This window comes from Fusarium sambucinum, chromosome II (assembly GCF_050947815.1).
Source record: "Fusarium sambucinum isolate potato_lamoka chromosome II, whole genome shotgun sequence".
Taxonomy (NCBI): domain Eukaryota; kingdom Fungi; phylum Ascomycota; class Sordariomycetes; order Hypocreales; family Nectriaceae; genus Fusarium; species Fusarium sambucinum.
Genome location: NC_139293.1, coordinates 3,339,127 through 3,354,359, shown reverse-complemented (window position 1 = coordinate 3,354,359; position 15,233 = coordinate 3,339,127). Strand labels below are relative to the sequence as shown.

The following is a 15,233-nucleotide window of genomic DNA, read 5'->3' as shown; positions in this document are numbered from 1 at the left end:
TGGAAGTCGCTTTGATTCATCTTAGCAATGAAACTCATCGGCAACCTGCTTTGGAGGACCGTTTCATTGTCCAACGTACAGAAGCCGGCCACAATCGTTTTACTTTTCTCAACTCACCGCATTGCAAGCGAAAAGATCCAGATCCGGTTGACAAGGCAGACTGCATCATCACAAGAAGCGTTAGTATCTTTCCTGGATTAGTTAGTTCAAGGAGAACGATGCTGCAAGGGTTAAAAACTAGCAGTCTGGAGTGGTCTCGTGGCGTCCAGATTTAAGGTTAAAAAGTAGCTTCGCTTAAAGAAGCAACTGTCAACAAATCAACAACCCTGTTTGGGACATCACAAGGCTCTGATTCCGGAATATGGAATGAATTAGTAGATGTGGCTTGGTTGGGCTGAAAGGTGGCCATACCACTCTCATTATTGATATTTTCAGCTGAAAGACTTTATTCGAGCTACTTGCTCAGTGGTATATCAGCAATGAGAGCCCTGCTACGACAGTTTCGCTTTTGTCTTCGAAAGCTGTCGACTTTCTGATGCCAGTCATGCGTTGTTATCATTCTCTCCCCTTTCTAGCTTCTGCGCTTGTAGCCCCAGCTCTTGCTGGACCTGGCCAGGATCTTAACGCCATCTGCAAATCCACCGAAGGCGTATACGGATGCGAAGAGTTCATCAAAGTCCCATTTGGCTCGGAGCCCATCACGACATGCTTCGACACAAGCCCTTGCGGTGTCCAGATTCTGACCAATAACCGGAACATCTGCGACCTTGTTGAGGAGGCCTTACCAAGTGATGCAAACTACATCGGCGGATACACTGCCTGGTGTCATCGAGCCCCAGATGCTTTGACTGCCGTCAAGACCGATAGGTCCGTCTGGGTGGATGGAAAACTCAAAGGCGCCGAATATATCCCTTTAGCCCGCGCGTTAAACATTGAGGAGGTAAGTGATGGTTTCTTTCTCATGAATCTGTTGCCTTTGACATGACTAACACTTGAACAGGAGTTCGCAAATCAAGGCCTTAAGTTCCAGAATAACAAAGCTTCTGTCCTGGCTAACCAACTCGCGAACAAAGACGGATGGTCTGTTCTCAAAGGTGGAGAGGTACGGTGACCGGAACTTCCTCTTTAGGCCTGAAATCACAGACTGACTAAAGCATAGATTACCACACCAAACTACTTCGACTTGGTCGAGCGCCTCACCAACTATGAGACCTGCAAATCGGGTGATTGCGAGGAAACATTCGAAAAAGTGATGGACTGGTTCGAGGAATGGATCTCTAGTGCTACCGAGATCAGAAGCGGCAAGCTTCCCACCATGCTCAAGGATTGGCAAAAGACCTTTGCGACACCGTACAAGAACAGGATCTCTGCCATCAAGAATGGAGCGACCACTGTACAGACACGTGTCAAAACCGTTTCTACCAAGGTTGATTCGATCAAGAAAAGCATTTGTGCAAAGAACGCATGCACTGGGAAGACTGCTTCGACGTACCTTAAGAATGGTTAGTTATCCACCCTGCCTCATTTTACATCGTCTTACTAACCTACTGCAGTTGCAACTACTCTCCAAGCTATCAAGGCCCTTTCCAACATCGCTGCTGTCGCAACTGAGGCAGATGAACAGCGAAAGTACATTTACTACAACTTTGTCGGCAACATTCAGGACTTTTTCAAGCTCCCTCCCGATTTACTCGTTCCAAACCATATCTTCGAGCTTCTTGACGATGGGAGGTTTGACACTCTTCGTGGCATCATGTATGGCTTTGGTACAATTACCTCCGAGCTAGACATGTATGCCAATGACATCAGGAGAAGCCTGGGACCTCTGATCCACCTCACCAAGCACGAGACCAGATCTCGCGAGGCGTTGAAGAAGGTCAACAACCAGCTCACTCCAAACTGGAAAACCAATAAGGAACTTTCAAAGACCGCTTCGTCTCGCAAGGTCCGTGATGGCTTTATTCAGATCCAGTCACTCCTCAAGAAGGAGCTCCAGGGTTCACTGACCACGCTTATCAACGCCATCGACGTCTTCGACAATGACTTGACCAAGTTTCCTCTCAGACGCAGCAAGATGGAGGTTGCTTGGGGTGCTGCTCCTTATGATCGTTGGACCAACCTTCAATTCAAGTACCCTTGCAGAAAGGAAGTCACAAAGACTTTCACTGAAGAAGGCTTCTCTGAAGACTTTACGTGGTCGACCTTCAGTCCCTGCACTTTCACTGCCCAGAAGGTCGATTTACCCAAAGGCTGGATTCCTTATGTGAAGTATCGGTTTGTTAAGGCATGATCGGGCTACTTAGAAGACTTGCTACACTTTTTTTAATGTCTTCTTTAAGTTCACTACTTAAGTGAATGGCTTATCAGGGCGAGATTAATGTGTCAGATAAACCATGGTTCTTTATGTCGAGGATTCAAGTCACTGTATCAATGGATCGAGACAAAATAAAGATTAGCTGAGCCAAACCATGGCGTCTGACCTTGAATAGAACATGTTATATGACTATGCATCCCCATCGTCTCTGAAGAAACCCCTTTCCACCCATGTATTGCTGTCCAAGCAGATACAGCTGGTTATTAGGGATTAGTATTTGGTTTCACTCCAAGTGTAGCCTCCTTGGTCCTTGTCGTACTGCTCCTGTACACAGTCTGAACAAGTGACTAGATGATGCTCGGTATTGCTTGTCGTCGGTGGGCACTTTGTCTTGTCCTCGGCATTACATTCTTGTATCTCTTTCACAGCCGTTGGTCCCGCCTCCTCGGAGCAGACAGGACACTTGCGTTGAGTATGAACAGTGTGACACATGGCTAAGTTTGGAAGTTAATGGTGTGTGCGGTGGGTGAGCAGTTATTTCGATTCGTAATGCTGCTGAACGTTGTGTAGATGTAATTGTAATTGTTCGAGTTGGATGAGGGTGAAGCGGAATCTCTGGACTTTCGTCGCAGACTTATACTACGCTGTATTATTCGAGTTTCCGTGATTCAATCAAGTAGTGAACGGACTGTGATACTAAACCCGACCGTGTCTATGCCTGAAGAGCTTAATCATGAACAGAACCTGTAGTTGAAGGTGCAATGCAACAGTTACTAAGTCAGAAAGGAAAGCAACATCTGATTCAGTTTTAGGAGCGCGGTCTTCCATTGTCTGATACCAGACCAGTCGTTTGTTCAGAGCACTAGCCTAGCAAAGTGTTTCGCTGCATAATGGGTAATGAAAAAGAGTGGTTTGGCAGAGCAGGATGGCACATAAGTCAGTGTGTTGTTCATGTTTTTCTTATTGATTAACAGATCTATGCTTCTAAACAAGAGAATCCTTAGGCAAAAGAGGAGCATCGCTTTCCTCCCAAGGGTGCGCCCTCTCAGCAGCTCGCACCAACTCGACATGCTTAGCGCTTCGAGGTGTGATGCTGTAGGCGTAATCGACAGGGTGGCTAATGAGTCCAGGTGTACCGTCCATGATAACGTCAATCTCCTTTCCGTCCTTATCAACAGCCTTGCCCATGTTAAAGACGGCCAATAGTCGTGAACAAGTCATAAAGACACTATCTTCAGCCAAATAACGACCGGGGCAGATTCTTCGTCCGTATCCAAAGGCATACTCAGCGGGATCAGGTTCGTTTCGAGGCTCGATATATCGCTCGGGCTCAAAAGCAGATGGGTCAGTGTAAACTTCGGGATCGTGGAGAAGAGCCCAGGTAGACGGGATGAGGTAGGTTCCCTTGGGAATACGGTATCCTCCGTACTCAAGCTCTTCCTCAGTCATGTGGGTGGTGGTAGTAGGAACAACAGGCATCCATCGAAGAGCTTCCTTGCATAGAGCTTGCAGGTAAGGCATATCCTTTTCGTCGTCAAAGGTGGGCAGTCGTTCACCTCCAGTCACACGGTCAATCTCTGCCTGCGCCTTCTTTTGAACTTCAGGGAATTTAATCATGGCAAGAACAAAACTGCTGATAGTGGACACGGTAGTATCAGCACCTCCGCCGTACATGATAGTAGCAGTGGCTTTGACAGCGTCGATATCTTCCTTTGTAGGTTTTCCACTTCCGTCCTCGTTCTTGAAAGAGCTGCTCATGAGTTTCGAGACATATGAAGGTCGGTTCGTTCCGCTTGACATTTGCTTCATGACGAAGTCGTAAGGGACGTCCAGAGATTGGTCGGTGATGCGTCGCCACTCCCTGGCGGTCTTCTTGAATCCGGTACCGGGGAACCAGTCAGGGAGGTTGTTGAGGCCAGGGAAGATGTCCACAGCCCAGGAGAGGGGCACAAAGGCCTCGGAGAAATGGATCATCATGGTTTCGATGAGGCTGACAAGAGGATCGACTTTACGGGGCTCGATACTGTATCCGTAGATGATTCGCAAGATAATGGCAGTGGCTTCACTGTTACACATATAGATTAGCGTTTGCTGGATGGGTTTGTTTCATTAGGATAAAACTTACGTTTTGATATGTTTCTGGAACTCCTCGGGCCTTTCAATCGTTCTGATAAGGAAACGGAGGGACTCGAGATCCTGAGTGTCTCTGAATTCAGAGCAGATCAACTTGGTACCCATCTGCTGGTGCACCAGCTTGCGATAGTATCGGAATTGGTCACCGTAAGGGATAAGAGGAAGCATAACTTTGAAACCACAAAGCTCGCCTCCAAACGTTGCACTAGGTCGGGAAGAGGTCTTGGTCGACCTCTTCTCAAGAAGCTCGTGCATAGCATCGGGGCTGTTGAGGATGATCATGGGCTGGCCGAGGATGTTGAGAGAGCTGATGGGTCCATAGAGTTCCTTGTGCTTGGCCCAGTGCTTGTATTCTGCTGTGCCAGCGGGCGGGAGGTCGAAGAGGTTACCGACCACGGGGAGGGGCTTAGGTCCAGGTGGAAGAGGCAGACCTGTCTGCTTCTTGGGGAACAGTACATAGTAGACGAAAAGTGCGGCGAGAGCCACAGCCGGTAGCAGGAGTAACCCCATGATGGCGGAACAGCAACACAGAGATTAATACTATCACAACTCACAGAGTAAGAAGAGGTGTGCAGGCAAGAGCTATATATATATATATATATAGGCTTCCTGACAATCTACTTCAAACTCCCAAGATCATCACAAGCAATTTTCTTATGCTGCGTAAGCTTCTACAGTGAAACAGCTGTTGGTTGTTCTCTAGAGCTGCCTATACGTGGGTCACTTGCAAGGGGCCCTTTGCACCTCACCAACAAGATGCGAGTCAGTCAAGTGCCGCAAGTCTGACGATGCACATATAGACGGAAGAGAATTCTCAATTTGGCACCTGAAGGATGCCGCCGATGCTTGCACCCTGTCTGCAGTATGCATGCACTGTCTAGTTAGTTCGCAACACGAGCCAAAGCTTTGCCGAGAAAGGGCAACGATGTTCATAATCTGTCTTACTTCCAGAGCAGCATTGCATGCTAGGCGAGGAGCACGAAGCCCCGTGTTAGCGAGGATCAGGGTTAAAATCTGCGGCGAATGGGAAACTGTACGACGATACTCATATGAAGAAGATCTCGGTAGATCCCCGCAAAAAGGTGAGGCGCAACAGTGTACAAAAAGCATGTGCCGAACTAACGTCTTGTTATGAGAGGGGACTTGAGCGAATAAGGGAATTCGATTTTCTAAGGAGGACCAATCGTGACGAAACGGCTTCGAGCCTTTTTGAGTTTATCCTAGAGTTTCACACAAGGATTATTGACAAGGAACGGCCCGGGTTTATCTGCATTTGTGCCAACAGGATCGTCAAAATCTCTTGCCGAAATAGTAAGTAACATGAGCACAGTCGGTGAGGCGAACAAAACCCGTAGAACAGGTACAAGAGATGTGAGGAGGGGAGGAAGCAACTTTGCCATGCTTCCCCCACGCAGCCACGCGACCATCAGATGAAGAAGAGTATGCCAGATGAGGAACTGTGGAATAATGATTTCAATTGGGAAATGAGACAGTTGCAACAGCTAACTCAATGCGACACCTTGACAACCTTTAGTCTACTTGAACTGAACCGTCGACCGTTGAAACCGCGGAGGTTGGATGGACCAAATAATAAGCGGGCGAGTCATTTATTCTTACCCGCGTTTATCCATTATTTTCTTTAGTAAATACAGGGGGCCTGGTAAGGATCTGTCTTCCATGTCGGTAGTTGTCGATCTTTTCGGAGCTTGATTCACCCGAACAGAAGATCCTTCACTGGCCGAACCAGGGACTGCTTTAATTTAGAGCCAACAAGTTGTGAATTACCGCAAATGTTGTATTCTTAACTACCTAGACTAGTTAGAATAGTATCTCAAGGCCTAAAGGATGCAGGACAACTCCACCATTTCCCGTATAAAGCCGATTTTGGAGCGACATACGAAAATGAGAAAGCATGACTGAAACGATGCCTGAAAGAGTTGCAGTTTCTTATAAACTCTATTTAGGCGAAGATGGCGTCGGACCGGTATGCGAATGTGACAAAATGCGCAAGTGAAAAGCTTCTATCCCAGTCCTCCCACGTTATCTGCCTTGTTGGGTACTAAATCCGTTGACATGCAAACTCAATTGCTGTCTGTCGCATGGAAACCAAGGATCGATGCATTACATGGCATGATCTCGCCTGGCTCCTTATGTTTGACGAATAGTTTGACACATCCCCTGTCGGGGATCCTCCATTCCATGAACGGGGAATCAGTTGCTCTTCTTTGTTGGTTGAACTCAATCGGGGGAACGGAAGTTGCTATCATCTAGGATAGCTCCTCATGTCTGTGAGACAATACTACTATGTATGTACCAGTATTACAGAGTACACATCAGACTCTTACGTCTCGTCAAGAGACTCTTGCAACGTTGCTCGAGCTGCACTTTCAACAGTGACATCCTCCAATAAGGATCGTCATGAGAGAAATGAGTTGGAAGTTTGACACTGTGTTTCCAAGAGTATCCATACTTTGTAGCCTCAATCGATTGTCACAAAATACATACAGGGTAGGATTCGGGTACAGCAGTCGAGGATCAGCAAAGGTGAATAAATCTTGATGTCCAATCGAGCAGACATATCCAACAGTTGAGCATCATTCTACGACTCATGTGCAAAGACAGCCATAGGTACTCACAGTGGGTATCGGTAATTAGACTTGGCGGCCGTAGCGGGGTTGGGGCTCTGTGGGACAGTTACCCAAAGCTTAGTTACAGTGGAGGGCCTGCCTCTCCCAATTTTATCCCGTCAATCAGGTTGAACATATTTTTGAACTTGGGACAGGAGATATCAACAGATAGATAGTGGCGTTAACATGATGTGATTTCTGACACCTCAAATACAATTGCCGGATGCAAGTTGGATCTCGCATATGTTCTTCAAGCCAAGAACCTTGTGTTGGTCACGACGGACATGATCGCCAACATTGAGCATCACTCAATACAGGCTGTTGGTCATCTCGACTTGATGCAGATGGTTGTATCATGCAAAGAATACACGAGACGCTTTCACATCTCCTTCACCAAACACATTGAACTGCCCTTCACAATGAGTGTTGATCGTGTTATGGTGCTACGGAACTGATCTATCTGGGTATCATAGTTGCGCCTACAGAGCTTGAGCCCCGTCCTATCCTTCCCTTCTAACATTGCCCTTCCTCATAGAATCCGACGACATGGTCGAGAAGATGCTCGCTGGTACGCCCATCACTTCTCCTTATCCTTGGCAGACCTGATGTTGCGCTCAAACTCCACATACGACTTCTTGAGCTTATCGTGGGCTTGATCCACGCTGTCAAGCTGATCTCCAGTCTGGCGCAACAGGGTGTCCGATTCGTAGCGAGGGTAAAGCACCTGGTCGCATTTGTTGGGTCCCAAAAGCTTTACACGTACGCGGTTCGCAAGTGATAAGCCTTGAGGTCGTTTTGTAGGCTGGTTCTTGGGGTTCGGCTCGGAGGGCGAGGGTTCTGCCGTATTGCGAGTGCAAGAGGCGGCGACGGTATGGGAGGCAGTGGTTTGAGAGGCGTCATTTGGACGTCGACGGGGATTTCGATATCGACCCGGAAGGACATCGGGAGCTAGACAGGTCAGCTGATAATTGAGAATAGTCTTCGATTGTCTTACCGGGGTATTGCACTTGTGCTTCCGCCCGGTTGCTGTACCAGAGCTTCCAATACCTTGGATATACCAAAGGCTCTTTGCATTCCTGGTTCGCGAACTGTTGGTGAGGTTTCTGATCCTGGTCCGGGGGCGCCTTATCGAGGTCCATCAGTTGTTTGATTTGTTCCTGGATTTGATCGAGGGCGTCTGCAGTTAAAGATACGGTTTGGCTGCTCGAGCTGGGCTTCTCGGATATTTGTGAAGGCAGAATGATAGTCGGGGGCAGGCAGTTGGCCTCCCAATACATGGTGGAGATTTTGCTCCTGGTGGCCATGGTTGAGTCGCTGGAGTTTCGTCAAGGAGGTGGGCGCAAGGGAGGAGATGTCGGACAATGGGACGGCGAATGTTGTGTTGTGCTATGTTGTGCTGCGACGCACTCGTTGGTCTGGAGCTGTGAGCAAACGAAACGAAAAGAAAAGAAAAGTAGAATACCGATGTCTTGCAATCAGGCCGTGAAGCAGCAGCCCTATGATGAAAAGAAGGGGCAACGATTGCAAAACAAATGCATGCGATGAGGGGACAAAGAAAGGCAGCCGGCGGGAACCAGCCGCACCATTGATGCTTGCTCTGTATGCAGTGGCGTAGCAGTGGCAGCCAACAACTTTCTGCTAAAGAATAAGAAAAAGCAATTGTCTTGCTTGCAGCTGTAGCAGTGTCGGGCGCTGGCAGTGCAAGGCAAGGCAAGACAAGACTTCGCTTGTCGCAAATGCGCAGCAGCCACGAGCAACAAACATAGTCAATGTTTACGTGGTATATAGGTATTCAGTTTCGGTGGGTAGTTCGCGAAATGGGTTTCGTATAGCAACGTTCGAGTTTAGTGACAACAAAGCAAAGGCGCGTCATGGTCCATGACGTTAATAGCAAGGCTGGCGGTGGGCAGCTTGTTACAGTGGCTGAAGAATGCCTGGCTTGGGGCCAATACCGGTGGGATAAGGCGATTCATAGCTCAATTCGACGCTGATGTATACACCTATGAACATCGTGGACGTGTTAAAGGAGAGGGAGAGGGAGAGGGAGAGGGAGAGGGTATTCGCTAATTCCTAGTTACGAAATGCAAACATCGGCTATTTAGCGGCTGTAGATCAGAGACGATGCACTAACAATTTCTCTCCAATGATGCCTTTAACGGAATGGCGTCACACTCCGCCTTCAATTCAATGTCCATCTTCAGAGTATAACAGACAAAACATTAATTCACAACACAATTGAGCAGCGCCTTCTCCGGTATTTAGTTCTTGACTTCGTTGTCTTTTCAATCGTTGCGAAAGCCCACGTCTGGCTGCAACTAAGACGATGAACTTCCACTGAAGAGAATAGTCGTTTTAGCCCTGTTCGCATTCAACACGATGGGTTTCGCATGCGATCCTTGTTCAATCAGAAAAATAAAATGCCACCAAGGTACACCTTGTCAACAATGCATAGCCGCTTCTCTATCATGTTCTTATGATAGAAAGCGTAAGAAATCAGGTCCCAAAGGTCCACGGAAGCGCACAAAGGAGGCAATTGAACAGGCTCAACAGTCAACCAAGCGTACGCGACAGCGAATAACTGGCAGTGACCATCAAGTCGCAACCGCGATTGAACCGTCATCGCTGACTCAGGCGAGCGCGCATCCAGAGACTTGCGATGTCCCAAATAGTCTGGGTGCCGACAGATCAAATGGCTCTTCCAGCCTTGCACCAGTTCAGCTTGATGATCAGGTCCCACTGACATCGTTGACCTACTATTTAAACACATATAATAGCTGTCTATACGTTGTGTGGCCCATCGTCGACCATGAGAAACTCATCCAGCGTCTGTACCATGTTGACAACAAGATCGCGTACGCGCTCGCCACGTCGATATGCTCAGCAACAATAGCTCAACTTCAGCTACCACCAGATGAGCATGGTAATTCCTCCCACTCGGCAGCATATGAGGCTGAAAAGACAAGACTCATGCTAGACTATCCCAAGCACCAAACAGTCGACGCATTGCTCACCTCCTTCTTTCTTCACGTATACTACTCCAACGCTGGCAAGATCACAAAGTCCACTTTGCTTCTACGAGAAGCCATAGCCTACGCGCACATTCTTGGGCTACATCAAGATTTATTCTACACGGATCTAGACACAGAGGCCAGTCAATACCATCTTCGGATTGCATGGATTCTGTTTATAACGGACCGGTCAGTTCCCCCAAATGACGCGTTCCTATCAAGACCAAATGGCTGATGCGGATCTAGAGCGCACTCTTTGCAGCAAGACATACCCTCAACATTCAAGCTTAGCCCAACACTCCCACAGCTTCAATCGCAACATGAGCCCGACCCCGATTCGGCTTTTTGTAGCTTATGCAAGCTATTTCAGACCTTTGATGATGCCTGCCCTTCAGGCATCAGCTCGAAACAGGCTGGCTTTCTCGGCGCCATAAGTTCTCAGTTGCAGGCAAGGCATCCACTACCGTTGTGTCAAAATGAGGTCCAGAGAGCCGATATTGTAGTCACCGACTCGTGGCTGAGGGTTGTGTTATGGAAGGCCGCGATTCCATATGTCGATGCCAACACAGACCCATATGATCAAAGCCTCAGCGTGTCATTTCCCACATCAGTAGCGCATGACTTACTGTCGAAATTGACCACTCTGTCATCTTTTGCTCTGGAAACCCATGGGCCTGGAATGGTAAGCATCCACTTAATCCATATTGAAGTTCTCGTGATACTGACTTCCACCAGATGTCAAAATTATTTGAGGTTGCAAACTCGGTTGCGGATGTACTCATCTGCGCCCCAACCCTCGCGAATGTTGGCTCAGTGCATGTTGGGCCACGAGATATCTTGGCTGCTTTGAGCAGCTTGATTGCTTCGCTGCGTACAACCGGAAACCCTGCACTTCTTACCTTGTTACGAGAGAAGATGGTGGCATGCGCTCTTGACCAAGCCAAGCCAGGGAGGCTATTGCGGATCACTGATGTGTCGGATGAGGATCTATACGATGAACTGACTCACACAGTTGAATAAGAAATCATTGTACTATCTGATTCATTGCTATAAAAGAACGTCCATGTTATACTTCACTGTTATCGACCATCAACTTGAAGACATAGCCTCGTGATTATGACATTATTCCAGACAGGTTACCCAACCAGGCAAACAAAAGCCTCGAAAGGGCGGATGGAGATCACGTCCGGGGACAAATCAACTTCCGGATAGTTGGACAGCAAAACCTTGCCCGACTGTAAATCGCTGGAAGCAGGTATGGGCCAGGCGATGTCTCGATCTCGGAAACTGCAAACGACGGCAATCTTTTGTTTTCCGTTAGATCGAGTGTACGCAAAGATATCGCTGTTCTCTGTGTCAAGCAACTCAAAGTCACCATAGACGACAGCATTCTTAAGCTCTTTTCGTAGCGAAAGCGCAGATCGCCAGTACTCAAATACACTACCTGGTGTGCCGACTTGGGCTGCCGCGTTCCACTGTTGATAGTCGTCATTAACTCTAATCCAAGGCGTGCCAGTTGTAAACCCAGCGTTGGGCGAGGAGTCCCACTGTGTCACCATCAGTACATCTCCATCTGTCACGAGACTTCCTACTAACTTGCACAGGTGTTCTCGCATGATCTCGCGCCTTGAGCTGGTACTCCTTTCGAGCAAGCTCCAGAACCTTGGCATCAGAACTCGTTGTCTGCTTTAACCTGGGGGGAAAGGTCAGCCATAACTCCAAGATAGTAACAACTCATGATCTTACTCTTCCCAATGGTTCAAGGTTTCGACATCTCGATGCTCGGTCATTTCCCAATCTGGTGGCATATTGGCCATGCCCAATTCTTCGCCTTGGTACACAAACACAGTTCCGCTTTGAAAGCAGAGGAATGTTGACAACATTTTAGCCGACAACTCACGATAGACAGGCCTATCAGATACCCACCGACTGATAGAGCGCGATTGATCATGGTTCTCAAGATAAAGAGCGTTCCAGCCCTTGTTCTCGTACATAAAAGTCTGCCACTTATCGACGATCGTCTTGAGTTCTTTCATTTCCCATTTCTTTGCGGAGAATTTCCCTTGGTCACCATGATCCATGTCAACACTATAAAATTGGTCAGTCATTGAGTCCTGTACTAGACCGTTGTGCAATATCCTCTTACATCTCAAAATTGAAGATCATGTTCAGCTCGCCGCGGCTCTCTCCGACGCTCTTGATGACTTCTTTGGGGTCTTGAACAGCAGGCATCTCGCCGACCGAGAAGGCATCATACTCTTTGAGGATAGAGCCAATATCGCGAAGATACTCATGAAGCCGAGGGCCGCAAGCGTAATGATCATGACCAAATTGGTACTCAGCTCCTGGAACCTGGATTGGAGCATCGGGTAACCCTTCCGATTTGCTGATAAAGTTGATGACATCCATTCTGAACTATCAGCATGTTTCGGGTAACTCCAGCTCACTCCAAAGATAGAGTACATACCGAAAACCGTCAACGCCCTTGTCTAACCAGAAACGAATGATATCATGTACAGCTTCGCGCACTGGAGCATGTTCCCAGTTTAGGTCGGGTTGTTCTTTGGCGAACAGGTGAAGGTAATACTCATCGGAAGCTGAATCGTATTCCCACGCACTGCCTGTGTCAGGTTAGTGATTGAATGAGAAGACAGCGATCATCACATTATCTACCTCGAAAGTAAGAGAGCCAGTTGTTGGGTGGGTGTCGCTGGCCATCTTTGTCATATCGAGGCTTCTTCCAAATGTACCAGTCCCTGTAAGGATTATCTCGGGACGACTTGGACTCTTGAAACCACTTGTGCTGTTGTATTCATGAGCGATGTCACAACGGATATCGTCAAGGAGCCATACCTGATCAGAAGTATGGTTGACGACAAGATCCATCAGCAATTTCAGGCCTCTTGAGTGTAGCCCCTCAATTAATCGTTCAACATCAGCCAAAGTTCCATACTGAGGATCAATGTCGCGGTAATCGGCGACATCATATCCCATATCGATTTGGGGCGATGGATAGACAGGGCATAACCAAACAATATCGACACCAAGCTGCTTGAAGTAATCGAGTTTCTCGATCACGCCGGGGATATCACCGATGCCATCTCCATTAGTGTCTTTGAAGGAAGAAGGGTAGATCTGGTATACCGACGCCTCTTTCCACCAAGCTGGAGTGACAGGACTGTGCGTATTCTGCGTGTTATGAGACATTTTGAGTTACTACGGCCGTAGTATGCTGAATAGAAAGGACTTAATAAGCAACGCTATTTAATACAGCAGGTAGAAGTAGAAAGATGAGCGTCCTGCGTTGATTGGGAATTCGCTCACGCGTCGTATGCATGATGCATTGATGAGTGTGTATCCAATCATCATCACCCAAAACCTTCCGAGAATCTTGCCGAAACGTTGATTGATCTTGGGCTTTGGAACAAGATGACATTTTGCCGGAACCCACCGATCAAGACAGATAGAGTTTGCACAATTATGTTATTCCTATAAATAAAGCCGCCGCTTGACAACCGATTAAAGCTTCTTCTTCATGCAAAAAATGACTGGTGAATGAGATTAATATACTTTGCGAGCTTAGCGAATCTGAATAGATTGGATTTGTCTATCAATGGATAGCGATGGTAGGAATTACCCTGGAGACATGCCAATAGTGACACCAAGACTAGCTATATGTAATCTGCTTGGTCGAACAGTTTGCAACAATAGCCATTCCTCCGTCTTTGGAGATCTCCCCGAATAGCTCAGCTGGAAGAGCGTTCGACTGTAATTGTTATATGTCATCGAAAGGTCACTTGTTCGATCCAGGTTTCGGGGAGCTGATTTTTTGCCATTTCTCCAATCTTTGTCCCTACTTCCCCACAGCACCTCATCCCATTGAAGCATGAGAAAGTGATAAAAGAAACAAGGGCATGCATGAACTGTTCAATTTTTATTTTTGTCTAAATTATTTGACTCAGTCGTGGAATGGAAAAAATCTCCATTATACTTTAACAACTCATGTCCCGCCCAGAAATTTGAGTTGGCTGCATGCAAATAAGCTTCAGGTATCACAAGAACCTCGAGTATAAATATCTGCAGAAAGCTCTGACCTTTTCCAAGTCTCGCCTTTCTTTGACTTCTGCCATTAGGGCCTTTGTATTTCTCTTTTTTTGCACCAGAACAACTTCGTTTCGGTAATCATGAGTGATACCTTTCACAAATTCGTTGAGCTTCCGACGGAAGTCAGACTGATGATTTGGGAAGCCGCCATTAGTCGCGATCAACCTGGTGTACAAATTCTCAAGATCTGTAACCGTGGCTTAGATTCGCTCAACGGAGACCTCATTCGCCTTCATGTCGGTAACCCTTACAAAATTCAACTCGCACCACCTAGAGTCGAAGATAAAGAAAATGACATCGGAACCCCTCGATCGCGATGGTGGCGGAAGGGGAATCCATCAACATGTCTTGCCGACCACGGGTTATGGATCGCTTGTAAAGAGTCACGACGCGTCATATGGCTTTTGAATCAGCATGAACAAACGAGTATCTTCACAGACAGTGTTAAGGTACTCGCAATGCGCCCAAATAAAGACCTGTTCCTTATACAGAATGATGGGTTCCTAACGGTCGAGTGGGAGGACCTGCGGTGACAACAGTACACAATCCAGACGCATCCATCTCTGAGACCACGCCGAGTCGCCTTCAAATTCGACCCGTCTTGGATTGTAGCATTTGAACGGAAACATGGACGCAAACAATTGTCGGTATCACTTCAAAACACCAGCAATGATCTTGCTATACAAGTCGAAACGCGTGGGTATTTGTGGATAGTCGATTACGGCCTTGTCCGTCGTATATTTGCTGATGCATATGGATCTGATGGTTATGTATATGTACTTGATGGTTGTGTGCAAGAGAACTTGGCATCCTTCTATGCTGGTGGATACAAACTCGTTCAAGTCAAAATGCGATACAACAACGATAGAGGAGAGCCAGTGGGTTGGAAGTGCATCCAACGTAAAGATGGAGAACCGCATCTCTATACGTCTATCAATCTGTTTAATGACGTGTACAGAACGTTGATTTCGCGTGGACCATTTGCAATCAACGGATATTGTCAGCACCTATTCGAAAGAATAAAGCTTATGGCGCTAGAAGAGTCAT

The 15,233-nt window shown here is 47.4% G+C and overlaps 5 protein-coding genes across 5 annotated transcripts; 2 read left to right on the top strand and 3 right to left on the bottom strand.

The window, feature by feature from the left end:
• Positions 1 to 544: 544 nt before the first annotated feature.
• FSST1_007966 (uncharacterized protein) lies at positions 545 to 2,290 on the top strand (the record flags this gene model as incomplete). Its single annotated transcript, XM_083224804.1, has 4 exons — positions 545 to 940; positions 1,001 to 1,102; positions 1,160 to 1,502; positions 1,554 to 2,290. The coding sequence occupies 4 exons, from the start codon at positions 545 to 547 to the stop codon at positions 2,288 to 2,290; spliced, it is 1,578 nt and encodes a 525-aa protein (XP_083083927.1).
• Positions 2,291 to 3,298: 1,008 nt separating this feature from the next.
• FSST1_007965 (cytochrome P450) lies at positions 3,299 to 4,957 on the bottom strand (the record flags this gene model as incomplete). Its single annotated transcript, XM_083224803.1, has 2 exons — positions 3,299 to 4,379; positions 4,440 to 4,957. The coding sequence occupies 2 exons, from the start codon at positions 4,955 to 4,957 to the stop codon at positions 3,299 to 3,301; spliced, it is 1,599 nt and encodes a 532-aa protein (XP_083083926.1).
• A 2,694-nt stretch (positions 4,958 to 7,651) lies between these two features.
• On the bottom strand, positions 7,652 to 8,378 carry FSST1_007964 (uncharacterized protein; the record flags this gene model as incomplete). Its single annotated transcript, XM_083224802.1, has 2 exons — positions 7,652 to 8,022; positions 8,069 to 8,378. 2 exons carry the CDS (start codon positions 8,376 to 8,378, stop codon positions 7,652 to 7,654), a joined length of 681 nt encoding a protein of 226 aa, XP_083083925.1.
• Positions 8,379 to 9,450: 1,072 nt separating this feature from the next.
• On the top strand, positions 9,451 to 11,102 carry FSST1_007963 (Zn(II)2Cys6 transcription factor; the record flags this gene model as incomplete). The annotated part of the gene is made up of 3 exons (XM_083224801.1): positions 9,451 to 10,271; positions 10,329 to 10,764; positions 10,818 to 11,102. 3 exons carry the CDS (start codon positions 9,451 to 9,453, stop codon positions 11,100 to 11,102), a joined length of 1,542 nt encoding a protein of 513 aa, XP_083083924.1.
• A 116-nt stretch (positions 11,103 to 11,218) lies between these two features.
• Positions 11,219 to 13,289, bottom strand: FSST1_007962 (glycoside hydrolase superfamily; the record flags this gene model as incomplete). Its single annotated transcript, XM_083224799.1, has 7 exons — positions 11,219 to 11,629; positions 11,679 to 11,775; positions 11,829 to 12,170; positions 12,229 to 12,492; positions 12,550 to 12,703; positions 12,756 to 12,885; positions 12,936 to 13,289. The coding sequence occupies 7 exons, from the start codon at positions 13,287 to 13,289 to the stop codon at positions 11,219 to 11,221; spliced, it is 1,752 nt and encodes a 583-aa protein (XP_083083923.1).
• Between the last annotated feature and the right edge of the window lie 1,944 nt (positions 13,290 to 15,233).